This window comes from Durio zibethinus, chromosome 17, assembly GCF_047325235.1.
Source record: "Durio zibethinus cultivar Kanyao isolate XHJ-2024 chromosome 17, ASM4732523v1, whole genome shotgun sequence".
Lineage (NCBI taxonomy): Eukaryota > Viridiplantae > Streptophyta > Magnoliopsida > Malvales > Malvaceae > Durio > Durio zibethinus.
This window is the reverse complement of record NC_143178.1, coordinates 22284799-22310552: the sequence shown is the minus strand read 5'-3', so window position 1 is coordinate 22310552 and position 25754 is coordinate 22284799. Positions and strand designations below refer to the sequence as shown.

General features: G+C 33.4%; 2 protein-coding genes, 2 non-coding genes and 1 pseudogene across 8 annotated transcripts; 4 read left to right on the top strand and 1 right to left on the bottom strand.

Annotated features, from left to right (window-relative positions):
• Window positions 1-2932: 2932 nt before the first annotated feature.
• LOC111283612 (eukaryotic peptide chain release factor subunit 1-3 pseudogene) lies at window positions 2933-8258 on the top strand (annotated as a pseudogene). Of its 2 annotated transcripts, XR_016329319.1 has the most exons (3): window positions 2933-3019; window positions 6261-7752; window positions 7959-8258. The product of XR_016329319.1 is annotated as a eukaryotic peptide chain release factor subunit 1-3 pseudogene, transcript variant X1 (transcript). The 2 variants fall into 2 exon arrangements; XR_016329320.1 differs by lacking the exon at window positions 7959-8258 and having other exon boundaries at window positions 6261-7859.
• Window positions 8259-8796: 538 nt separating this feature from the next.
• Window positions 8797-8877, bottom strand: TRNAL-CAG (transfer RNA leucine (anticodon CAG)). The gene has a single exon. It is a non-coding gene; the product is annotated as a tRNA-Leu (tRNA).
• An 11-nt stretch (window positions 8878-8888) lies between these two features.
• Window positions 8889-13410, top strand: LOC111283594 (pentatricopeptide repeat-containing protein At1g74600, chloroplastic-like). Of its 3 annotated transcripts, none has more exons than XM_089746622.1 (4): window positions 8889-12057; window positions 12335-12489; window positions 12777-12869; window positions 12963-13410. In XM_089746622.1, exon 1 carries the CDS (start codon window positions 8996-8998, stop codon window positions 11678-11680), a length of 2685 nt encoding a protein of 894 aa, XP_089602748.1. In that variant the 5' UTR covers window positions 8889-8995; the 3' UTR covers window positions 11681-12057; window positions 12335-12489; window positions 12777-12869; window positions 12963-13410. The 3 variants fall into 3 exon arrangements, with proteins under 3 accessions (XP_089602748.1, XP_089602747.1, XP_089602749.1); XM_089746623.1 differs by having other exon boundaries at window positions 8930-9019; window positions 9160-12057; window positions 12777-13410; XM_089746621.1 differs by having other exon boundaries at window positions 12777-13410.
• Window positions 13411-14273: 863 nt separating this feature from the next.
• Window positions 14274-14354, top strand: TRNAL-AAG (transfer RNA leucine (anticodon AAG)). The gene has a single exon. It is a non-coding gene; the product is annotated as a tRNA-Leu (tRNA).
• A 183-nt stretch (window positions 14355-14537) lies between these two features.
• Window positions 14538-20960, top strand: LOC111283576 (putative methyltransferase PMT2). The gene is made up of 7 exons (XM_022872155.2): window positions 14538-15035; window positions 15297-15962; window positions 16792-17002; window positions 17432-17720; window positions 18146-18535; window positions 20281-20358; window positions 20571-20960. Exons 2-7 carry the CDS (start codon window positions 15318-15320, stop codon window positions 20803-20805), a joined length of 1848 nt encoding a protein of 615 aa, XP_022727890.1. The 5' UTR covers window positions 14538-15035; window positions 15297-15317; the 3' UTR covers window positions 20806-20960.
• The last annotated feature ends 4794 nt before the right edge of the window (window positions 20961-25754 follow it).

Sequence of the window (25754 nt, the reverse complement as noted above, 5' to 3'; positions counted from 1 at the left end):
CCCCTGGTTTTTTTCCTTTATTTTGCTCAGATTCCTGCTTGTAAAACTTATAAACGGATTCTAAAATGGCTTTTATCCTGGTTCCAGCTTCTTTTACGAATTTTTTTAATAGATCACTTGCTTGTCAATGGCTATACATAACTTTTGATTTAAAAAATACTTATTCAAGCTCATAGTTATAGTATATTCTTTTGGTCAATAAATTGTAAAATTTGGTAATTTTGACTTAGTAAATCAATAAAACCTATTAATCTTAACAAATACTAATATCAAATTAAGAGCACATGGGGGCGAGCATGAGCAGGTTAAAATTGACTTAATTGATCGAAACCACCAATTCTGCTTAATTCATTTTTTTTTATTCGGTTTCAATATTAATAGATTAGGAAAATGATTTATTTGTTTAGTTCAACTGATTTTTGCAGTCCAAAATTGATAATCAAACTACTCGGATTACATAAAATATTTTTTAAAATATATTACATATAATATTTTTTTAAATATATTATATAATATAAATATAAAAACGTTTTAAATTATATATAATATTGTATATAATTTATTTTTCATATATTATATATTATTAATAAGAAATGTTTTTGTGTATAAGATAATAGATATAATAAAATGATAATCATTATATATCATATTTGATTTATATGTAGAGAAAGAGATAGGATTGCAACCAAAATTAATCATTCTTTTGACGTATGATGATGCAATCTTTTCAAAACAATTAGAATTATTGTTAATTCGTAAATTAAATTTACATATCATTTTATATTTTTAAAAATTACATTAATAATTTAAATTGTATAAATTTGAAGAAGGTTAATTTTGATCAATAAATAAAATTAATTTACCTTAAGTTTATAAAATTTAAATTATTACTGTAATATTTAAGGGTATAATACAATATATAAATTCAATCCCATTGATTAAAAATAATTTTTTTCATTATGGAAGGATTGAATTATCTTATGTTAAGAGGATGATTAATTTTTCTTGCAATCATATTATTTTCTTTAGAAATAAACCAAACATGGTATAAGATGATTATTATCTATCATATCTATCATTTTATACACTAAATATGATCATTAAACTCAAGATAAGATGACATTATTTAATATAATCCTATTTATAATATCATCTTATTCGATGAGAATGTTTTTGGTATATAAGATTATGATAGAATAAGATAAGATAATATATGAATATGATTAGATTAAATAATATTATTTTATTTTATGTTTAATGTATGCCAAGATTATGATAGGGTAATTTATTTATTAATCAACATTAACTTTCTTTAAAATTTATATAATTTAAATTATTAATATAATTTTTAATGACATAATAAAAAATGTAAGATCAATCTTATGGATTAAAAAAAATCATTTCCACTTTGAAAGAATGGAATCATCCTATATCAAAAGGATGATTAATCATCCTTATAATCATATATCTTTCTTTAGATACAAACTAAATATAATATAAAAGATCTTATACCAAAATGATGATTAATCATCATTGTAATCATATCCCTTTCTTTAGATAAAATTAAATATAATATAAAATAATTATTATCATATCTTATCTGTTATCCTATGCACTAAACATTACTTTATATCAAAATCTTGTGCATCAAATACACCTAAAATATATAAATAAAATATTTTTTTATATAGTTAAAATAATTGAGCCAATATCAGCCAAAATTAGTTTTGATTATTTATGAGTTAATATTATGAATGATCTTTAAATTATAGTAAATATTAAATGTGATATTTAAATTTTAAAAATATACAATATAATATCTTAACTATAAATCATTAATTAATATGATATTTAGAAAGTTATTTATCTGTCACATATTATCATTTAAAACTATTAATATTATGGATAAATATCATATTAATTAATAGATTCATAATTCAAAAATTATATTAAAAACTTTTTAATTTCAAAACTTGTATTAAATACTTCATTATAATTTAAAAATCATTCATAATCTTAACCTACTATTTATTTTAATTCAAAAAAATTCCATTAATTTTTAAAATCAGATCCATTAACTTAGTGTTAAGATTTTTAAGATTGATCGATCGAATCAATTGAATGCTTTCCCGAAAGTATAAACTGTCTTTTTTTCATAGCAACATGATTTTTTTTTTATTTGTTACTGTTAAAAAAATGCAAAAAGCAAATAATAAATGGAAAAAACTTAAGGAATTGTTCATTGAATCTTGAGTTGATTCAATAACGTTAACACATTGACTAGTAGTATACGCACCACACTGTACATTATTTTAAGTATACTTTTAAATCGATAATAATTTTTTAATTTATATTTAATATATTTTCGGTGCATAAAATTTATATATTATCAACAAATTAAATGATATTATTTTATTAATAAATAAATATTAATTTTTAAAATAAATTATTAAAAATTAATATTAAAAAAATTTATTAATTATTAATAAAATGATATTATTTAATTTATTAATAATATATAAAATTTATTATTAATAATATTTAAATATAAATTTATAATTTTTTATTTATATAAAAATTAATAATAATTATTAACTATTTAAAAATTTCATTCTTCTTAATTAAACGAAGGATTCAAAATCCATCATAAGAGAATGAATAATAAATGATGATAACTGATTTGCCACTTTTGACACCTTACTGAAGAGTATGAATTTAACAAGATTCAATTTATTTACTCTTTTTCTCAATAAACTTTCTCATATTTTTTCGAAAAAATATTTTAAATTTTTGAAATCTTTTTATTTTATATTTATTATAGCTACAATATAAAAAAAATATTTATGATGTAAAATAACAAATAAAATTACTCTTTTACCATCCCAGCAGGGCGCAAGGGCCGTTACATATATACACACAAAGAAACTGCCTTGCCTTTTCCTCGGTTTGCTGACTGCGCTACGAAGCTACGAAATTTGCATCCGCTTCTTCCGACCCCTTTGGAGGCGATTTCTCTCAGGTTTCTCTCTCTTTATAATTCTCTCCTTCATATTAATCTTATTTTAATCAATTCAAAACTGGCGTTTTTTTTTTTTTTTTTGGCTTTTCGTATTTGATCTCCGTTTGATTTCTGAATCGATCTTTGAAACAACTTCGGGAATTAAGTATAAATTATATCCCGTAATCTTGTTTTCTTCTTGGGCATAAATCGCTTCAAATTTCAGTTGTTCTTCTTTTCTTTTCTTTTTTTTTGTGAAAATCTGGATTTTAACTTTCCCTTTTTTAAAAAAAATAACAAGGATAAATAAATCGAAAAAGCCTCCGTAGAATGAGTAGAATTATTTTAGTGAATATCGATTGCAATATATAAATAGAAACTTACAGTGTGTTTGGATTGAGGGGGAGAAAAGAAAAGAAAGTCAAGGAAACAAAATTTTCTTTCTCTTGTTTGGATAAATATTTAATTTAAAGAAAGAAAAAGATGTGGAAATCAAATAATATTTGGTTTTTAATTCAATTTTTTTTAATACCCCAATTTGAAGGAACAATTAAGGAAAGGAAAGTTGAACAAAAAATTTTTTATAAAAAGACTATTATGTGCCTCTTTTTATTAATACTAAAAACTTAATATAAAAAACCTAAGTAGATCACAATCATCCTGTAATTTTTTCAAAGCCATCTATTTTTTCAAGTAAGTTTCATATATATCTTCCAATATAAAAATTTTTTATAATTTTTTGGTGGTTTGATTTTGATGAATGGTTGAATATAGATAGATATATTTTTTGGGTTTATGAGATGTTAAATTAGCTCAAAATTCATCAATTCATATTTGTAAAACATCTTCCTGTTTCACTTGATTAAAAACCATTGATATAGCAGTAATTGTGAGGCCAGACAAGTTAGCAAACATATCATGATCCAAGAATGCTCTAAAATCACAAGCAATGAAAGGTTATAATTGGAAAAAATTATTATAATGAATTATTTCCTTTCTTTTTTACTTTTTATCCGAACAATGGTTGTTAGAATTCCTTTCCTTTCCTTTCCTTTATTAATTTTAATTATCCAAACAAGGGTTATATGTATCTTTTCCTTTCCTTTAAAAAACTTTCTTTTCCTTTCCTTTCTTTTATTAATATTTATCCAAGCATAGCGTTAATATATCATTTTATTGGAAGTGATTAAATAAAAATTAAAATATTTAAACCTGAATCTACTAAAATATATGTCTTAATAGGAAGCTTTTATTGAAATATTTTATTAGGAAATAGTTTCTTACTGTTTTATGGAGTATTTAGCATCTTTGTAGCTATTTTTTATTTGTTTGGATTTTCTATGAAATCAAAGGCAAAGATATTACGAGTATATTAGTGTTAATTTAGATATTCTTTGTTAGTATTATCATTTACATTTTGTTTTGGATAATGTCGCATTTGGTCTTAGTCCCTATACTATACACAATTTTTAAATGTGGTACTTTTATTTTAAAATGTTTAATTTGGTACATGTATTGTTTTTTTCATATGTCAATCTAATACCAGGGGTTAACACCGTTAAATGATCTTGCTGACTCGGCTGTGATCATATGAGGTGATGACACTGACATGTTTGCCGTGTTACCTTGTCATGTCATAAAAAATTAGAATGAGTTATACATCTGTCGTTGACATGGCGGCCACGTGGCAAGTGAAAAATGTGGCTGCCCATTTTGAAGGGGCTTTGACTGCCCCTTACAATGTAAAAATAGGAAAAACAAAACTGTCAATTTATCAAAAACGGGAAAAATGTTGCCCTGGGGACACTGATTCTTTTCATCTTGTAAAGAAGCATTCTTTCAACTTTATCAAAATCCAAAAAAAAAAAAAGAATGGATGAATTATGAATCTTTCACCTTCAACCGAGATGAAAAAAACAATGGGAAGCAACACAATCAACACAACAAGCACAAAAACACAACAAAAAAGAAAAAGAGAAAAATAGCATAAAAAATGAGGGAGAGTGGGTTGAGTGATTCTTATGTAAGGTTTTCATGTAGTGTTTTCAGCTTCTTTTTGGGAAATTAAATTAGGTGAGACTTGAAATAGAGAAAGGGGAGGCTAGAAAAGTAATTGGTGGTGATTGGTGGTGGTAGCAATGATCCTAGGGATATGTTTTCTTTTTAGGGTTTTGTTTCTTTTCTCGGTGTAGAAGGAAAAGTAGGCAAAAAGGAAGGAGAGAGATCAGTAGTAGTTTTACGTAGTGATGAGGTTTTTCGACAAAGGAGGTTCAAGTTTAGGTTTTAGATCTATGAGTTTGTGGAGTTTTTTGGGAATTATGGTCTGATAGAAGTGTAGAGGAGACCAAGGGGAGCAAGTGGGTGATTCTTGGTGGGAGTCCAAGATGGCAGACAATGACCAATGGCAGTCAACAGCAGCATGTGCAACGGTCTGGCAAGGATTCTGTAACTGGGTTTTTGGTTGGAAGTTGAGGTTTGGGTTATTGAGAGAAGCTGAAATGGAGAGAGAGACAGAAAGGAAGAAATGAAAAAAAAAAAAAAAAAAAATTGTTTATATAGGGGATAGGGAAGAAGGGAAAAGAAGGGAAAAAGAAAATAGAAATTGGTAAGTGTCATGTCATTGCCACGCATGCATTTTTATGAGATTTCTGATGATGACCTCGTATGATGATGTGGCATAAATTGCTATGTTCATCATCTGATTGGATGACGACCATGTCAGCTATTTCATTTAACGATGTTAATCCGAAGCACTAGATTGACATACAAAAGAATAGTACAAGTACTACATTGGAAAATTTTGTAAAGTACAGGGGCCAAATATGATATTATCCTTGTTTTCTTTTTATAGCTTCTTTAGTTTATTTGAAGTTTGTGATTGCTTTTTGAAGAAGCCTACTAGAGTAGCCAATAGTATTTTGTCTTAATTATTTTAGGTCATTTGAACTTCTTTTGTTAAAACAAACAAATTAGATCTGTTGCAAGTGAAGGTGTACATACAATTGTTTGATGCTTGCTTTGACCTTGACTGGATTGTGCTTATGATTTGATTTGCATTTGCTTTTTTCTTTGGTGGTTTATTTGATGTAGATATTTTATCCGTTAATACTCACGTTGTTGTGATTACTTTGTTTGATTGATTTATACTCTTGAGAAAAAAAATCAGGTTTTATATGCCCGGGGTGCTAGATTTGAATACTTTCGAGTTATAGTTTTTTTGCTTCACAAATTATAGGTTGTTAACAGTTTGGTGGCCTTTTAGGTAATTTTGTAGTTGCATTTTTTGGCAATTAGTACTTTACCTATCCATGGCGGATGGGCATGAGACTGACAAAAACATTGAGATATGGAAGATCAAGAAGCTGATTAAAGCACTTGAAGCTGCTAGAGGCAATGGCACCAGCATGATATCTCTCATAATCCCTCCAAATGATCAGATATCAAGGGTTACCAAGATGCTAGGAGATGAATTTGGAACTGCTTCAAACATCAAAAGCAGAGTCAACCGTCAATCTGTGTTAGGTGCAATCACTTCTGCTCAGCAGAGGCTTAAGCTTTATAGTAAGGTTCCTCCCAACGGGCTTGTGCTCTACACAGGGACAATTGTGACTGAAGATGGGAAGGAGAAGAAAGTCACATTTGATTTTGAGCCTTTCAGGCCTATAAATGCATCTCTTTATCTCTGTGACAATAAGTTTCACACTGAGGCACTGAATGAACTTTTGGAATCAGATGATAAGTTTGGTTTTATTGTGATGGATGGTAATGGGACTCTCTTTGGAACATTAAGTGGTAACTCCAGAGAGGTGCTTCATAAGTTCAGCGTTGATCTTCCAAAGAAGCATGGTAGAGGAGGACAGTCAGCCCTTCGATTTGCTAGACTTCGAATGGAAAAGCGCCACAACTATGTGAGGAAGACTGCTGAACTTGCCACACAATTTTTTATTAATCCTGCCACCAGTCAGCCTAATGTTGCTGGATTAATACTGGCTGGATCAGCCGATTTCAAAACTGAGCTGAGTCAGTCAGATATGTTTGACCAGCGGCTTCAGGCTAAGATTCTGAATGTGGTTGATGTCTCTTATGGAGGAGAGAATGGTTTCAACCAGGCAATTGAGCTTTCCTCAGAAATCCTATCAAATGTGAAGTTCATACAGGAGAAGCGCTTAATTGGGAAATACTTTGAGGAGATCAGTCAAGATACTGGGAAGTATGTTTTCGGAGTGGATGACACATTGAAGGCCTTGGAGATGGGAGCTGTTGAGATACTTATTGTGTGGGAAAATCTGGACATAACTAGGTATGTGCTGAAGAACAGCGTTACTGGTGAAGTTGTCATAAAACATTTGAACAAGGAGCAGGAAGCTAATGAGAAAAACTTCCGTGATTCAGCCAGCTCTGCTGATTTGGAGGTTCAGGAGAAGATGCCGCTTTTAGAGTGGTTTGCTAATGAATACAAGCGGTTTGGTTGTAGTCTTGAGTTTGTTACCAACAAATCACAGGAGGGTTCTCAGTTCTGCCGGGGGTTTGGCGGGATTGGAGGTATCCTCCGATACCAGCTTGACATGAGATCATTTGATGAGCTTTCTGATGATGGAGAAGTCTATGATGATTCTGACTAGCAATCAATGAACTCTACCCCATTAATGGTGCAGGATGATGGGGTTAAAAGCAAAGCCTGCATCAGCGCACGAACTGTCTTGCATGCTGCTGCTGCTCACAATGCCCAATTGTTTCTAATACATCTAATTAAGGTTTGGGTTTTAAACTGTTTTTTTTTTTTACTCTGATAAGTTGTAGGTTGTTAATCCAAAAAAGAAGGTAACTTTTAGGTTGAATTATAGTAGATTGATTTTGGTCATTTGAATTTGTGCTCGTACAACTATCATTCCCAATTCCCTTCCCCGTCCCTTTGCCCTTTTTAGTTCCACACTAAATGCCACTATATGATTTACAACAGGCTTTATGTGGTGATGTTACGTGAACCTAATGATGGAGCACAGCTAAAACGTGTAATGGCGTAGCTGGGAATTCCATTGAGCTTCCTTTGTATTTTCTTGGATATATTAAACCTGGAACTTCTGATTCACTTCCGTGGTTTAACATTGCCTTGTGTGTTTGTCTGGAGCTGTTGTGTTTGTTTTCTACGTTCTAGAAATTAGAATAGTGACTGTTATGCCCTAGTTGGCTTTGTTTGAAGGACAATGGTTTGTCTTGCATTATTCTACTAATACTTGATCTTGTCATGGACGTTTTGTTATGTGTGGTTGCTTGATATCCAGACTTATTTGGCAGTTCATTACTTTACTAACACATCACATAAAAAGCATATGTTAAATTATTCTTGAATCATTAAATCATTTGCTTTTATTCTGTAACAATGGTTTTAAGGAAAAATTAAAATACTATTTAATACAATAGAAATGGTAAAAATAAACAATTAAACTATTCCTGTTGAATAAAACGAGCCTAGATGGAGTTTTTGCTTTCTGATAGCTAGTTTCATCGATATACTAAAGTATGACAAGCACAAGAACTTTTTGTGTTGAAGGAGCAGCTGGCTTTTGTTCAACAAATCTTCTACATTTTATTAAATCTAATAATTTAATGACATGATAAGAAAATGATATGAAAAAAATTAAAATTATATTTAATAAAATTATAAAATATATATTTTATAATTTTATGTCAACATAAATTGTAATATACATTTTCATGTAAAATACGTCATGGAAATATGATTTTAATGCAAAATTGTAGATTTATAATTTAAATTAGAAAAAATGAGGAGTACAACTTGTCAAGAATGGGATTCGAACCCATGCCCTTTCGGACCAGTACCTGAAACTGGCGCCTTAGACCAACTCGGCCATCTTGACGTTTTTGAGTAGGATATGGCTTTATATTTTATTTATACATAAATAGTGGTTTCCGAGATTTTCTTTTCGCCCGAATTCAAAATGAAGTTCCGATCAAAGAAGGAAATTAACCTCTGAAATGCGTTCTCTTTTCAATAACAAGGTTCATATCCAAATCTCTTGTTCATCTTATAAACATATATCAACTCTAGCTGCCATTGAAAACCCATCTATTTATAGAGTAGAAAATGATGAAAAGAATCCAACTTTTTCTACTGCTTCTAACTTTTTCTTTGATTACAGAAGATCAAGACACCATACTGTCAAAAGCACCAAACTCTTACATGCCCATTTGCTTAAAACATCAGAACTTCAATCCAATATTTTTGTTGCAAATTGTTTGCTTGATGGGTACTGCAAATGTGGTTCAATGGAAGAAGCAGTCAAGCTGTTTGATAAAATGCCTGAACCAAACGTAATTTCATGGAATTCTATGATCTCTGGTTATAATTGCATCAGTTTGTTTGAGGGTTCTTGTTTATGGTTTCGTAAAATTTGGCTTTCGGGTTTTGAACCTGATGGGATTACTTATAGGAGTGTGCTTTCAGCTTGTGTTGCTATGCAAAACACTAGCTTTGGCAGGCAGGTTTATTCAGTTACAATGAAAAATGGGTTCTTTTCGAATGGATATGTTCGAACAGGAATGATTGATTTGTTTGCAAAAAGTTGTAACTTTGAGAATGCTTTGACGGTGTTTTATGATGTTTCAAGTTGTGAGAATGTGGTCTGTTGGAATGCAATTATATCTGCAGCTGTTAAGAATGAAGAAAATTGGGTTGCTTTGGATCTTTTTGTTCAAATGGGAAAGCAGTTTTTGATGCCTAACGTTTTTACGTTCTCAAGTGTTTTGACTGCTTGTGCTGCACTCAAAGAGCTTGAGATTGGAAAAGAAGTTCAGGGGTGGATCATTAAATGTGGTGTGGTAGATGTCTTTGTCGGAACTGCCTTGATTGACTTGTATGTCAAGTGTGGAGAGATGGATGAAGCTGTGAAGATGTTTTCAGTGATGCCTACACGAAATGTAGTTTCTTGGACTGCTATCATTTCTGGATTTGTGCAGAAGGATGATTGTCTCAAAGCCCTCAAGTTTTTTAAAGAAATGAGATATACCAAAGCGGAAATAAACAACTACACTGCTACTGCTGTAATTTCTGCTTGTGCTAAAGTAAACATGTTTGAAGAAGCTACACAAATACATTCATGGATTATAAAGAGTGGGTTTTATATGGATTCAGTGATACAAGCTGCTTTGGTAAAGATGTACTCAAAAATAGGAGTGATTGGCTTGGCTGAAATGGTGTTTAAAGAGATGGAAAGCATACCGAGTCCAAACACTTGGGCTGTGTTGATTTCTTCTTTTGCTCAGAAACAGAGTCCTCATCGGGTAATTGAATTGTTACAGACAATGTTAAAAGGGGGTCTGAGACCAGACAGGTTTTGTACTTCTAGTGTCTTTAGTGTGATAGAATGCATAAACCTTGGGAGGCAGATGCACTGTTACACTCTTAAAACTGGGTTGATCTTTGATCTTTCTGTTGAGACTTCCCTTTTCACAATGTACTCAAAATGTGGTAGTTTAGAGGACTCTTTAAAAGTATTTCAGAGTATTCCTGTCCATGACAATATTTCATGGGCTTCAATGATTGCTGGGTTTACAGAACATGGCTATGCAGAACAAGCTCTTCAAATGTTCAAAGACATGCTGTCTGAAGAAACCAAACCTGATCAAATGACTCTAACTGCAACTCTTTCAGCATGTTCTTCTCTTCATTGTTTGCGTAAAGGCAAGGAAATCCATGGGCATGCAATTGGTGCGGGGCTAGGGAATGAACCACTTATTTGTAGTGCACTTGTAACTGTATACTCAAAATGTAGCGCACTAGGATTAGCAAGGAAGGTGTTTGACATGCTTGTCCAAAAGGATCTTGTTTCATACTCATCCTTGATTTCTGGGTATGCACAAAGTGATTTGATTAAAGAGGCAGTGTTACTTTTTTGTGCAATGATGAAGTCTAATTTGACAGTAAACTCTTACACACTTTCATCCATTCTTAGGGCTAGTGCACTTTCAAACAAATCAGACATCGGGACTCAACTGCATGCACTTGTCATAAAAGTGGGCTTAGATTCAGAGGTTTTTGTTGGAAGTTCACTTGTTACAATGTACTCTGAATGTGGGGGCATTAAAGATTGTGAAAATGCATTCAATGAGATTGATAAACCTGATTTGATAGGTTGGACAGCTATGATCTCAAGCTATGCTCGGTATGGAAAAGGTGTAGAGGCCTTAAGAGTCTATGACCTCATGACGAAAGAAGGAATCAACCCTGACTCAGTAACTTTTGTTGGGATTTTATCTGCCTGTAGTCATAGTGGGCTGATTGAAGAAGGTTACTACCATCTTAACTCAATGGCCAAAGACTATGGAATTCAACCTGGTTACCATCACTATGCCTGTATGGTTGATATTCTTGGTCGGTCGGGGAAATTAAGAGAGGCTGAAAAGTTCATAAATAATATGCCTATTGAACCTGATGCCTTCATTTGGGGAACACTACTTGCTGCATGTAAAGTACATGGAGATGTTGAACTTGGAAGGCTAGCAGTGGAAAAGGTTATTGAGTTAGAATCATGCCATGCTGGAGCTTATGTCTCCTTATCTAATATTTTTGCTGGCATAGGTCAGTGGGAAGGAGTCCTAGAGATTAGAAGCCTGATGAAGGGAACTGGGGTGAGGAAGGAACCTGGTTGGAGTTCTATGTGAAATTCATTTATTCCTTCATTTGCAAGTCTGCTTTGATCTTTGGCTTCAGTTACTGGCCTCTGTGATTGGGTTGTTTTGTTATTAAGTCAGGCAGCTTTGAACCTAATCAGCAGCCCTATTTATTAGTTCCTCATCTGCAGTATATGCAATGGAGAATAAGTCAGGCAGGTTTTACTTGAGAAGTCAGTTGGCTTGACCAGAATTCTTTTACTTTCTCCAAAAGAACTTATGATACGGATCACATTTTATTCTTGGTTTGGCTGTTTTGTGCTGTTTGAACTGAAGTTTTCACAGCTTCCCAGAAATTGACATATTGTTAAGAATTTGGAGCCTTGCTTTCCTGGATGAGGACATCCCTTTCTTGCACTCTAGTAAAGGCATGTCAATTATACTCTGAAGGCAATTTCTTCTTGAAATTTTAATTGTTTTTATTCATTATTCTTATCATCTTACTTGTACTCAATCTTTTAAGATTTCTTTCATGCTGCTGTCTATTTACAATTCATGCAGAAGTTAATGTGTTGTATGTGTGTGTTGTCACTACTCTGTGTGTGTGTGTTGGCAGATTGCATCATAGTCAGAGACTTTCATAGTAGTATCACATTTAAAATGAAGATTAAATGTTTAACTTGCAACTGTTTTTGTTTGTTGTAGGAATGAATTTTGGAGCAACATTCCATGAAGCTAAATTGGCAGGTTCATCTGAAATTAGTGAGACAGGAAATAGATCTCTGATGGCTTTGCAAGTATATAGTTGTCCGACCCTTGTTACTTTTCCATTGTGTCCTAAACTGCATATATAAACTCAGGTTAGTTTTCATACTGCATGAACAATCTTATTCACCAAACGAACATGAATTATTATTTTGAATTTTTGATCCACTAGTAGCCATCTTATGTATGCTCAACTCATTTTTTCTTCAGGTGGTGAGGGTTGGGGTTGTGAATCAATCAATTTTATTTAAATGAAAAGTATCATCTGAACAAAATACAGCCCATATAAAGCGTCACTTTTCACTATATGTTACCATGGTTTCATATCTTTTTGTCTGTGGAGAATTAATCATCATCTGACTTTTATATTCATTGTTTTCAGCTAGTTTCTGGAAACCTATGGAATGGGATATGAAGGAGGTGGCCAAATGTCGACATCACTTTCTCAAAGTAATAAAATTTGTCAAAATTTCAGGTCTGAAGTGAAATTAGAATTTGCAATGTTTCTGCTTGATAATGACATGTTGTTAAAGATGATAGCTCTTGAACTGACCATCCGTTCTCAAAGAGGGCTTGGAGCATGTTGAAACTAAGGAGACGAGTTGCAAGAGCAATTGCCAAGGCATATTTTGCATTATTTTTTTTTGCAGGCAAAATGAATATATGATTGATGAAGGAAAAATGAATATAGCTTCGGGGATGGCCATAAATTTGGCATAGTTGGAGTCGGCAGGACCATGAGCTGGATTTACATGTTGGTTTCGGTTAATTATCCATCCACATACATGTTAGTTTTGCTATTATTACTAATAGAAATAATATTATTGTGTTGACATAATTGTACATTAGATGTACCATTTGAATACGGTTAGGTATTCCTTTGGTCCATTCACTTTACCCCCAAAGGCTATACATGGTTTATTTGGAAAATGTATGCAACTGCCAAAGTTATTGTCATGTCATGGATTCATTGTCACGTCATTAATAAAAATTAAAAGCATAAAATTTAACAAAGATATTGTTGACTAACAGCTTCATTGAGTGCAGCTTTTATGCAAAGCCCTTGAACAAAAATATTGACTGTAAACAAATTTGGAGATGCCCCCTCTTCATAACCTTGTTCAGCAGCTTTTCGCTGTCTTGAACACCCCCTTCTTGCAAAGAATATGTATAAGTTTTATTAAATGCAGTGATATTTGGAGAAATTCCTAGCCCAAGCATCTCATCAAACAACTCATATGTCTCAATGTGATTGTTCTCTTCAAAAAAAAAACCATCCTACATCCTTGCAAAGGCATGTTTCAAGCGCTATGAGTCAGCAGCTACATGTTTAGGAAGTAAAGACAGGACTCATTGCCAAACTAAAAATCTAACACCATATAAACACATTCAAGCCTATTAAAACCAATTGCCATTTGAATGTATTTTGCTCTTCTTCTCACTTTGAAACTTCAAGTTATCCAAAAACAAGAAAAAATAATAATAACTCAAAAAATTGTGATCATTTGTCTGCAATTTGACTAACCATAATTCAAGATCAGATACTATTTTCAGTAATGAAAAGCTCTAAACTTCACTTTTGGCAGATAGAAAATCAACTTCATTGACACTAAATCTGGGATTATTTTGGAAACAAGTAAAATAGGGAAATGGGTTCACAACCTCTCTTCTTTTCTTCCATTTCTCAGCAACCAAATATAAGCACCAATGCCATAGCCACTTCACAGCCGCAGACCATAAAAAAAAAAAAAAAAAAAAAAAACCTGAAAATGCACAGAAAATTTTATTGTATTGAAATGCACAATCTTAAAAGAGAGCAGTAGAGATTGACCTCAAATTTAAAATATTATATATTTCCAGATAAAAATATGACCATCTAGTGGAGATGGCCGAGTTGGTCTAAGGCGCCAGATTAAGGTTCTGGTCCGAAAGGGCGTGGGTTCAAATCCCACTCTCCACATTCATCAAATTATTTTATTCTTATTTTCAAATAAAAAAAACTGGGCCTATTCTGATTGGATTCATTCTTTTTTTCAAATAAAAAATTGGGTTAATTCTTTTTCTATTTTCAAATGAAAAAACTGGATCTATTCTGATTGGATTAATTCTTATTTTCAAATAAAAAGCTGGGTCTATTCTGATTGGACAGAGAACAGGACAAGTTTCGTAGTTTCCTCCGAAAAACACAGAGCGACATTCTCAACGAACTAACTAACCCACAAAACTCAAAACCAACGAAAGTACAAACAACAGTGAATTCAGAAGCCTCCCTTTTTGTCTTCTTTGTAATCTCATCCCACACTGCAACAAAGCCATAAACCAAAACAATACAATCATCATGATTTAATCACAATTGAATTCCACCAAGTCCCATTTCCTTTTTCTTCAGTTTTTTGATCTGTTAGAACTTTGGATCATTACTTTTCATTTCTCTTTCACTTTTACTTTGTAACATAACATGGGTTTTTTTGCTAAAAAAAAGTGGGTTGTTTTTGTTTTATTGCATTGTTGAACTAGTCATATTTGTGAACCTTGGTTTTGATTCATTCAAACGCTTCAATCTTTGCTTTTGAATGCCATTCAAGCTTTGGCTTTTTATTGAATTTGTCCAACCCACTTGACCACTTTGATCTTTTCTGAGGTATGTATAAAATATGAATGATCACTTTTGCTTGTGGACTTATGACTTGTTCTTTATATGCTTAAATTTTTTAACAAATAGTTTAGATAATCAAGGCTTTTTGAGTAGGTTATCTTGTTCAATCAAACCCAAATCCAAATCTTTCATTTCTTTGTTCTTTGATTTTGATCAAGCTGATTTTGATCAATTGCCATGTCCCATAACCTGGGATTTAATTTTTATCAAGAATTTACCGAAGTTTGTCTTTCTTTCTCATTCTAGGTAGCTGTTTTAAGGTACATCATGGCAACTAAAGGGAACTCTGGGGAGCTGAAAACCAGGAGCTTTGTGTATATTTTTATACTGATTGGTTTATGCGGTTCCTTCTATATATTGGGTGCATGGCAGCGAAGTGGTTTTGGAAAAGGTGACAAGATAGCCTCAGCTATCACCAGACAGACTGATTGCAGCGTTCTTTTCAATCTTAATTATGAAACTCATCATGGTGGTGATGCTGTGACGGTTGATGCTTCAGACTCAGCACCCAAAGAGTTCCAACCATGTGATGATAAGTATATTGATTACACACCCTGTCAAGATCAAATGAGGGCAATGACATTTCCACGAGAAAATATGATCTATAGGGAACGACATTGTCCACCTGAAGAAGAGAAGCTGCATTGCCTTATTCCAGCACCCAAAGGATATGCAACCCCATTTCCTTGGCCAAAGAGTAGGGACTACGTGCCTTACGCCAACGCTCCTTATAAGAGCTTGACAATTGAGAAGGCTGTACAGAACTGGATTCAGTATGAAGGAAATGTGTTTAGGTTCCCAGGTGGAGGAACTCAGTTTCCTCAAGGAGCAGATACATATATTAATCAACTTGCATCCGTGATTCCAATGGACGATGGGATGGTCAGAACCGTATTAGATACTGGATGTGGGGTGAGTTAAATTTTACATCAAGTTTCCATTTCTCTGATATTCTCTTTTGTTTTCTTCAACTAACATGCTGTTTGGTATAATTGAAAAATTAGCATTAAACAATTATGCATTCATTTGTTAATCCTGACTACTATAAGCTTGAAGTTAGATAACTAATATTGTATACTGTTCTGAAATTTTAGAATGAGATTCACTTAAATTGTTTGATGACTGCAAATATTGGATTATAAAACCATTCGATTTCTAATTTTTTCCTTTATAATAATCAAATTGTATATAAAATATGAAATGATAATAGGATAAATGTTAACAGACTAGAAAGCAATTTTTAATAGTATTATGGTGTAACTGTTGAGCAATAGAAATTGTTGTAATGGTTTTGGCTGAGTGTGTTTTGCATTGAAAGTTTTCAAACAATAGAAGGAGAAGTTTTTCTCACTTTTTCAGTATCCAATTCAGTTTCCAACACTTTGTCACTTGAAATATTCTATTACCTATTCACATATGTGAATCAAGGAATATGCTGAAAAAATTAAAGCACTGAAGCTTTTAACATTCTACACCTTCCACCCTCTGCAGCTAACTAGCAACAGTAATCTAAAACCATGACCATCTTTTGTCCATGAAACCACTCCAAGCATTTTTTTTTTATCTGTTTGTCTTATTTTCTGGGTGGATCATCCACATTTATGTGCACTCTTCCTCTGACAGCAGAATTCATATGTATTTTCAGTTTCTTCTTTTTTTTTTTTCTTTCCTATGGAATATTTGACTAGATGGCCTCTAATATTTTGTGACAGTAGATTTATTTCCCTGGTATGGTGTTTAGGTTGCAAGTCTGGGTGCATATCTATTTAAAAAGAATGTTATAACAATGTCGTTTGCACCAAGAGACTCTCATGAAGCACAAGTTCAATTTGCCTTGGAAAGAGGAGTACCGGCTGTTATTGGAGTTCTGGGAACTATAAAGTTGCCATTTCCTTCAAGGGCCTTTGACATGGCTCACTGTTCTCGTTGTTTGATTCCATGGGGTGCAAATGGTGAGGATAAAAATTGATAAAATGATTTTCACTTCTGACATTTAAGTTGGTTTTGCAGAGCCCCTGGCCAGCTGGGTGTAAAACTTAATAATTTTTCTCTTGTTCATTCAATATGCTAATACCTGTATAAAGTATGGTCCAACTGGATCAGCTTAGCCTTTCTAAGGTTGGCTCGTATGTTGCATAATCTGAGACAAGTATGTGCCAACTTTTTTGGTTAATGCTGGTTTAAAGGAAGACAAATGCTCACATCCATTTGAAACAATTTTGACTACTAGATTTGTGACAAGTGATAGTTTCTATATTTTTATTTGTTATTCTGATGCAGCAGATGGTTTCTTTTCGTTCTTTTCATTTACAAATCATAATATTCAATCTACTTGTTAATAAACACTATCTATAACATTGTTATTGAACATCTTTCTGCAGATGGAATGTACATGATGGAAGTTGATCGAGTTCTTAAACCTGGTGGTTACTGGGTGCTTTCTGGTCCTCCCATCAACTGGAGGAATAATTACCAAGCATGGCAGCGCCCTAGAGAGGAACTGGAGGAGGAACAAAGGAAGATTGAAGAGATTGCAAAACTCCTTTGCTGGGAAAAGAAGCATGAGATGGGTGAGATTGCTATTTGGAGGAAAAGAACAAATTATGATTTTTGCCGCCAACAAGATGCAAAACCTACTTTATGTGAATCAAGAAATCCAGATGATGTCTGGTATAGTACTCATTCTATTTAATCATTCTCCTTAAAACAAATTTATCATATGCTTATTGGCTGAACAGAAATGACAACTTCAGGAAAAGTTAGATGCAACCTGCACTTACTGCAGCAAGTCAAAGCTCGCTTTGATTTGAGCACAAAAATATATGGAACCAACTTTCAGTGCTCTGCCTCGTACTCTCAGGATTTCTGAGTGCTTTTCTTCTAAGTTCTAAGAATATGAGGCACAAATACTTTTTTTCCCTATTATCACTTTCATTTAGTTTCTAGTCATCACTTGCCTATCCTAGGCCATAAAGTTTTTTTATTTTGTGAATTCTGAAAGGAAAGCAAATGAAAAGTATCAAATAAAATATTATTAATGATGGAATTTACATTGCATGTTTTGAAGATGGTTGTATTGTTTTCCTGGAACATAGGTACAAGAAAATGGAAGCATGTGCAACTCCTTACCCTGAGACAACTGGGCCAGATGAAGTTGCTGGTGGAGACTGGAAGCAATTTCCTCAGATGCTTAATGATGTCCCTTTCAGAATATATAGTGGATCTGTCCCTGGAGTATCTGTTGAGACATATCAGGAGGATGTTTGGTTGTGGGCGAAGCATGTGAAAGCTTATAAGAGTGTTAACAATATCATTGACTCAGGGAGGTATCGCAACATCATGGACATGAATGCTGGTCTAGGAAGTTTTGCTGCTGCCCTTGAATCTCCAAAATTGTGGGTTATGAATGTTATGCCAACAATAGCCGAGAAAGACACACTGGGGGTTATCTATGAACGTGGATTGATTGGCATATATCATGACTGGTAACTCCTTTGATATTTCTCTTCCATTTTTTTGATTGATTTGCCATTATTATTTTTTAGACAGGGTATGATGCGAACAATCATTGAACTCAACATTTCAAACTTATTACAAGTCCAATTATATGTTTTCTAGGTATTAACTCAAAAAGTTCTTGTCTAAATTGTTTAGAACTGACAACAGGAATTTGTTTGTCCTTACGTTCTATAAGTATCATGCTTTCAATGAAATATGTAAGCAATCATTCCCCAACTAGCCCCAGATGTTCTTATATTTTTGGTCTTCCCCTTGCCTTTCTGGCATTGTAACTAAGACCCTAATCGAGTCTGGTACTGGTTGTTGTTTCAATTTTTCCAATCATTTTATAACTTCTTCCAGCTCATTGTTTCAGCCAAAATTAACTTATAAGTGGGTTTTCTCTTGCCTATCCAAGCTGCAGTCACATGAGTGATCACTGTTATATGTCTGCCTTCAAAACTTTCTCCTCAGTCCCTTTTGCCTTCCTCCAAACTTTGATATCATCATCTCTATTTATACAAGCTGAAAATTCAACAATTCTATTCCCGATATCTTCTTTTTCTTCTCTTTTGTTTTTTCCTTGGGCAAGATTTGAATCTGCGCCCTATCATTCACTTTCCTATACATTTATGGACGAGCTAAGTCCCAGGGCACATTTATTTAAAGCAATAGCTTATTGGCAATAATACAAAGGGAGAAAAAAAGAAGGATCATCTATATACCACTGTTTCTCTGTCTGTTAATGGTACTTTGGAATTCATAATGCATTCACCTGGTCTTGGAGAATAATGCACTCACTGCAATACTTGGAATGCAAGCCTATGATTTCAATTGTTGACAGATTGAAGAAGATGGAAAAGCCATCTAGATAATTGTAAAAGTTTCCTTTTTCTTTTCTGTTTCTTTCCCATGTTCACCTTGTCTGGCCTTTGTGCTTTGCCATTTAGACAATTATCTGGATTTCAATGTGAAACACCAGGAAAAAGTAGAAACGGTTGAAAAATGCAAGGGGAGGAGAAGAAATGGTCCTTTTCAGTTTTATCCCATGTAAAATTCTAGAAGCCTTTTGAACTTTGTACCTCTCATATTTCTTTGTGATAACCAGGAAGATGGAGAACATGTTGAGATTTAATCTCACTAATTTCTCACCAGGATGCATCAGGCTTTACCAGCCTTTTTAGCTTGTGTGCTTGTCATTCTTTTGACAGGAGTGCCTAGAATTTCAAGTGGATTGCATTGACAAGTCATTGAAGATCTTATGAAATGGATCACTGACCCCATTGATCTTGGTTCTTAAAACATTATCTTTGCAAAGGAGCATGAATGAAAAGAATGTCAGTTGTTACAAACTGTGTAGGTGCCTCCAACCTTGTATACAATTCTCGCCTTGTGCAACCTAAACCATGCAAACTTCGTTGCCATGCCAGAGTTAATTTTGATTAATATTTCTGTTTTTATATGCCCATGAATACTTTGTTTTCCTCCATTTCTTTTCCGCTCCAAATTAACCTCAATTGTATGAACCTTTTTTATTGCTTAAGGTGACTGCCTTTACTATTTTGTAACATATGCAACTGTTGTTATGGTGCTGTGTGTAAACTACAATTCCAAATTAACCTCCATTTGGGAATTGATTTACTGCAGTTTAAATCAAGTTACTACAGCTTTGACATATATTTTTCTGTAGTGGTTTTCATTATTGTATCATTTACACTGTCTTTATGCCAAGGTGTGAAGCTTTCTCCACGTACCCTAGGACATACGACTTCATTCATGCAAACAGTCTCTTCAGCTTGTACAAGAATAAGTAAGTCTACTCTAACACTAAACCCAACTCTGCTCTGATGGATAATAATGGAAGAACTCAGCAGTTTAATTTTTAAATGACTTTGCTTCGAAAGCATCTTTTGTCCAGATTTACAATGGATTGAATCCATCTATGCACATGTGCACCACTTCTGGTGGCTGCACAACTATTTCAAATCTATGGGATCTCATAGTTGTGTTGTATTGTTGCAGATGTAAAGCTGAAGACATTCTTCTGGAGATGGATAGAATTTTAAGGCCTGAAGGGACAGTCATAATCCGTGATCAAGTGGAAGTTATAATCAAGGTAAAGAAAATTGTGGGAGGAATGAGATGGAATACAAGAATGGTGGATCATGACGATGGTCCTCTTGTCTCAGAAAAGATACTATTTGCAGTAAAAAAGTACTGGGTTGCTGGCGAAAATAATGCAACATCCTTGGAGTAAACGGATTAGTAACATAATATAAATACAGTATATCTAATCTCTTTGTACTCTATCCAGGTTAGTCTGAATGTGAACTGTAAACCAATTTTGAGGTTTCCCTCATTCTAGTCCTTTTCCTTCATATATTTGCATAGCGATTTACTGTTTTTGGTCAATTCTCGGTAACATTTATCTTTTATCATCGCAGAGGCATTTTGTCGAAATGCGCTCTGCTCTGGACCATTTTGGAGTGGTGCACCTTTAGTGTTTAGTAAGTGCCACTTTTCAGTTTTTAGTCCAAGTCTTCCAACATTTACGTTTAGTGATGGAAGGCCTGAAGGGAAAGTTTGTAAGACACAAGAAATAGCCATGAATCGTGAGGAAATGAGAAAGTAGCTTTGCTATGAATCCGTAACTTAGTTGTAATTTAATTTAGTTGGTTCACATAATCACCATTAAAAGATGGGGTTCAAATTTCGGCACTTGCTCTCTTCTCCTATTCCTAAACTGTTATCTCCTTTGAAATGTAGCTTTGCTGTAGTAAATAATTGAACCAACTTCTCGTAGGGTTGAACAACTGAGTCCAACTCCTATTGCAAGAATGCCGGCCTTAGACTTTACTTGGTAGAAAAGATGAAAAAGATTTTAACGTAGAATCAACAAATTTTTCATCCTTCCTATCAAATAAAATTTTAGTGATGAGAACATGAGATGGCTAAAACTCATTATCAGTTAGCACAACAATGTTGTGAACGAGGATAAAGATGTCTGGAAGAATTGTTATTACAAATGTCAGTGTCGTTATCTAGATAAGGATGATCCTTTTTGTCTTTCCACTCCATTATTGTCTATCTCAGAGTTTTTTATGTTCAGTCTCTTCATTGAGGAAGTCAAGGGTGCCTAGTTTTTCTTTCTTCGTTTGTCATGTTTTTTCTCCTTTATGGATATTTTTGCAGAAAAGAAAATTTTATTCACTTTTAAAAATGTGATTACCATTTTATAAAGAAATAAAAGCTGTTCCCTTCAGGAAATACGATGATGATGACGACGATGATCATGACATTTTTGCTACCAATTATTGTGAGCATTTATAAATTGGAATTCACCCATTCATAAAATCTGTATTCTTTTTTAATTACTGCTCTGGAAGGTTTATGTTATTTGATTTCTTAATTCTTCTGTATATTATTGTTTTATGCATTAGATAAACCTCTTATCTGTTTCTTGCTCACCACACTACTACCACCACCATTTTTAGCCAGCAGAGAAGCAAAATTTTCTTATGAACAAACATAAGCAAAGTTTGCTGTCTAAAAGCTAATAGACAACCTTCCAGGTTAACCAGTTCTCAGATTCAATAGCTCTTTTTTGTATATATACAAAGGAAGCCATAGCTTAGCATAAGGGAATAGGTTGTAGTTGTTAAGTTTTGAACTCTAAAATTGCTAACACCGCTTTTTAAGGGTGATTGGAACCAACTGTTCTTTATTCAAATTCAATAGCTCTTTAATAGCCTGACTAATTAGTAAAACTTTGAAACTTAGTGTACTTTGATCAAGGATTTATGTCATGCACAACTTTAAATTATTGAATTGCGGGGTTCCTTAATAAATATACAATTATGTGGCAAACTATCATTCACATTGTTGGACTTCTTAAACCAACAAATGGCATGACTGAAATAACAATTTAGAGTTCTATTCAGATTGATTTGAACTCTTGCCAATGGATGGTAGAGACCTTAAACTGCAGCCATGTGCCACTTGTCACCACACCATCCATATGTAGCAAGCAGATTGAAGCTGAAAACAGTGTTGAGTATATGTGCAAAATGTTGAAAGAGTAGTGAAGATAATTCCCCATATGATGAAATTAATTGGAGAATGAAAACTACAAGTACATAGAGCGAGAAAAAGATGATGAATTGTCAACGAAGCCCCAGGCAAGTAGGACCTCATTAAAACTTGGAAAGTCGGACCAAATTTATTTGCATCAGATGACTCCAAGGCGGTGGGCTGGCACTCTTAGTGCAAGTTCTGAAGCAAGTTGGAACAGCCAAACTGTTTTTGTTACGAAGTTTTATTATGAGAAACTGATATAAAAACAAGCAAAAGAAGGTAGATGGGAGGAGCTTTTTCTATAATCTTAGCTGCACCAGATCTTGTTCAGATGGGAAATCTGTTTATGTCAATCAAAATGTTGAACATGGAAGGGTTCATGGAAAGGAGTACAGAAAATAACACATTCAAATCAGTCACAGGCCTATCAATATGGATAGAAGGAACCTCACTCAAGCAAAAATTCAGGTGAAAGATGAGTTTTACAGCCCGAGTTTTGATCAGATGAGTGTAGGATCAAACAGAGAAGTGTACTTTGGACCACCGATGCCGAAAATTAATGTTTGAGATATGTAGATTAACTGCAAATAAAAAAATTCACAAAGAAAACAACTTATAAGGATTTGAATAATGACAGAATATGATTATCGGATTAAAAGGGATAAAAGTTCACCACCAATACTAGAAACTAAAGGATACAGAAACACCACCCTAAGAATTTTAATCAAGGATATAGAACAATAAAAGTTCACCACTTTAGGAAATCTATCTAAGAGATAGAAAACTTGAAAAATAATCTAAAAGACTGCTTAAGGACAAAGAAAACTCTATTATCCCTTTACCAAAGAATAATAGAAAATATATAGGCTAAGAACATCCCTCTAAACATGAAAACTTTTAGATTGCATTGCTAGAATCATGCCTAAAATCATGAGATTTGCATGTGAACATAATCTACCAATTTACTCCTAAACCTGACCACAATTCCATTCATATTTATGATCTTCTTTTTTAGTTAGTGTGAACACAATCTCCCTATTCTAACCCACCTTATTTATGTATTTTAGTGGATTTGGGCCAAAGATAAGCCTATCTTATTTTTGAATAAGTCTGCCTTAGTCTCAGCCTAAGTTGTATGTTGTACAAACACTCTGGTGTCAATCTCTTCTAGTTGAAAAAGACTTGTCCTCAAGTCTGAACTAGTATTCTCACCATGGTAGGGTGATAAATCAGCAACATTAAAGGTGGAAGATACTCCATAAGTGTCAAAAAGCTCTATCTTGTAGGTATTCACCTTAATGCATTGTAGAACTCTAAATGGACCATCTGCCTTAAGTTAAAATTTCTAAAACTTACCTTGTGAAAACTTTTCTTTGTGCAAGTATTCCCACACCAAATCATGTTCTTTGAACTTCATATGTCTTCGATGCATGATTATTTCCTTTTTATATTTCTCATTTTTTTGCAAAATTCTATTCTGAACCTGTTCATGAAATATTTTGATACTCTTGGCTCTTTCTTTTACATCCCCTATCAAAATTTTGATTAGCATAAAGTTAAATCAAATCCAAATGACAGATTGCACTCTTACCAAAAATAATTTTAAAACAGCTACAAACTAATGGGTAGAACGAGTTTTGGAAATGGTTTATGCAACGTTGAATGTCCCTCATTAGTGGTAGACCAGTTGGTTACTTCTCTTAAATAGCTTCTAAAAATTCCATCAATAATGGTTGTATCATTGTAAGGGGCTCCTCATTATTTTTATTTTCCTTAATTAACACCAGTGCATACATAGTACCACCCATCTTAATTTTCTTTCTGTAATTGGCCTTGTAAACAAACTATTTCCTTCCCCTTTGGTTAGTTTGGACATCACCATGGGGTTGGTAGGGCCTAGGATGATTTTGGATCCATTCTTCACAAATGTATAAGTGTTGCGGTAACCATCATAAATAACCATTTTGTCATAATGCCAAGGTCTTTCAAGTAGTAAATGACAAGCACCCATAGGAGCTACATCACACCATATTTCATCCTTGTAATTATTTTCCTATGGAAAAATAAATCAAATAGCTCTTTGCTCACCTTGATTTCATTCTCTTTCTATAGCCAAGATAGCTTATATGGTTGGGGATGATCCACTGCCTTGAGGCCTAATTTCTACACCATAAAGGTAGAAACAACATTTTCAAAACTTTCACTATCAATTATAACATCTCATACATTCCCATGGGCAGTACACCGAGTGTGAAACCTGTTTTTATGCAACCGATCTTCTTCTTTAGCAGGTGCAGTACTCAAGCTACATTGTATGACGAAAGATTCTCCACAATCGCCATAGTTCATCTCTTTCTCCTCTTCAAGGTTTTGATCCTCTTCAGCCAATGCCCCTTTATTTTGCTCCAAGTTTTCCTCTACTAGAGTCACAATCTTCCTATTTGGGTATTCTAAGGTAATGTGTCCAAACCCTTGACATTTAAAACACCTTTTGGTTTGTTCACTAGATTGAAGCTTACCTTCTTATGACCCAAATCTCAAGTTGCTACCAGGGGCCTCTTTTTGTTGTTTCTCCACCTTAAGGCAAGCTTGTATACATCATTGAAAGTCCAATAGGGTTGTAGCTACACCACATTAGCTATCTCAATCTTCAATCCTCTAAGATACCGAGCAATAATATGCTTCTCCTATTCCATTAATTCGCATTTTAACATGAGATGGTCAAACTCAACCGTATACTCCTCCACTGAGAGATCTCTTTGCTTCAAGTTATGAAGTCTAAGAAAGACATCTTATCGAAAGTTATCTAGGAGATACTTTCTCTTCAACTCTTTTTTCATCTTTTTCCAAGTTGTAATTTTTATCATACCTTCTCTTTCCTTTTGCTTATTCAAAATTTTCCACCAAAAGGATGCATGCTTTATAAGTTTGATGGCTACTAGCTTCACTTTGTAATGTTCAAGACATCATGGTATTCAAATATGCGTTCTACCATGTGCAGCCAATCAAGAATTCTTCAAGTTGCATCTTCTCTTTAAACTCATAAATTTTTATCTTCGAATTGAATATGCTAGGATGAAGTTAGTTTCTGCGTAAATAATCTCTAATTTACCGTAGGTGAGATAAGGTGCT

Coding starts and splice junctions, on each gene's coding strand:
- LOC111283594 (XM_089746622.1), top strand. CDS start 8,996: ATGCGTTCTCTTTTCAATAACAAGGTTCATATCCAAATCTCTTGTTCA.
- LOC111283576 (XM_022872155.2), top strand. CDS start 15,318: ATGGCAACTAAAGGGAACTCTGGGGAGCTGAAAACCAGGAGCTTTGTG. Junction 17,003..17,431: donor GATTCCATGGGGTGCAAATG/GTGAGGATAAAA, acceptor ATCTTTCTGCAG/ATGGAATGTACATGATGGAA. Junction 20,359..20,570: donor TTCAGCTTGTACAAGAATAA/GTAAGTCTACTC, acceptor GTATTGTTGCAG/ATGTAAAGCTGAAGACATTC.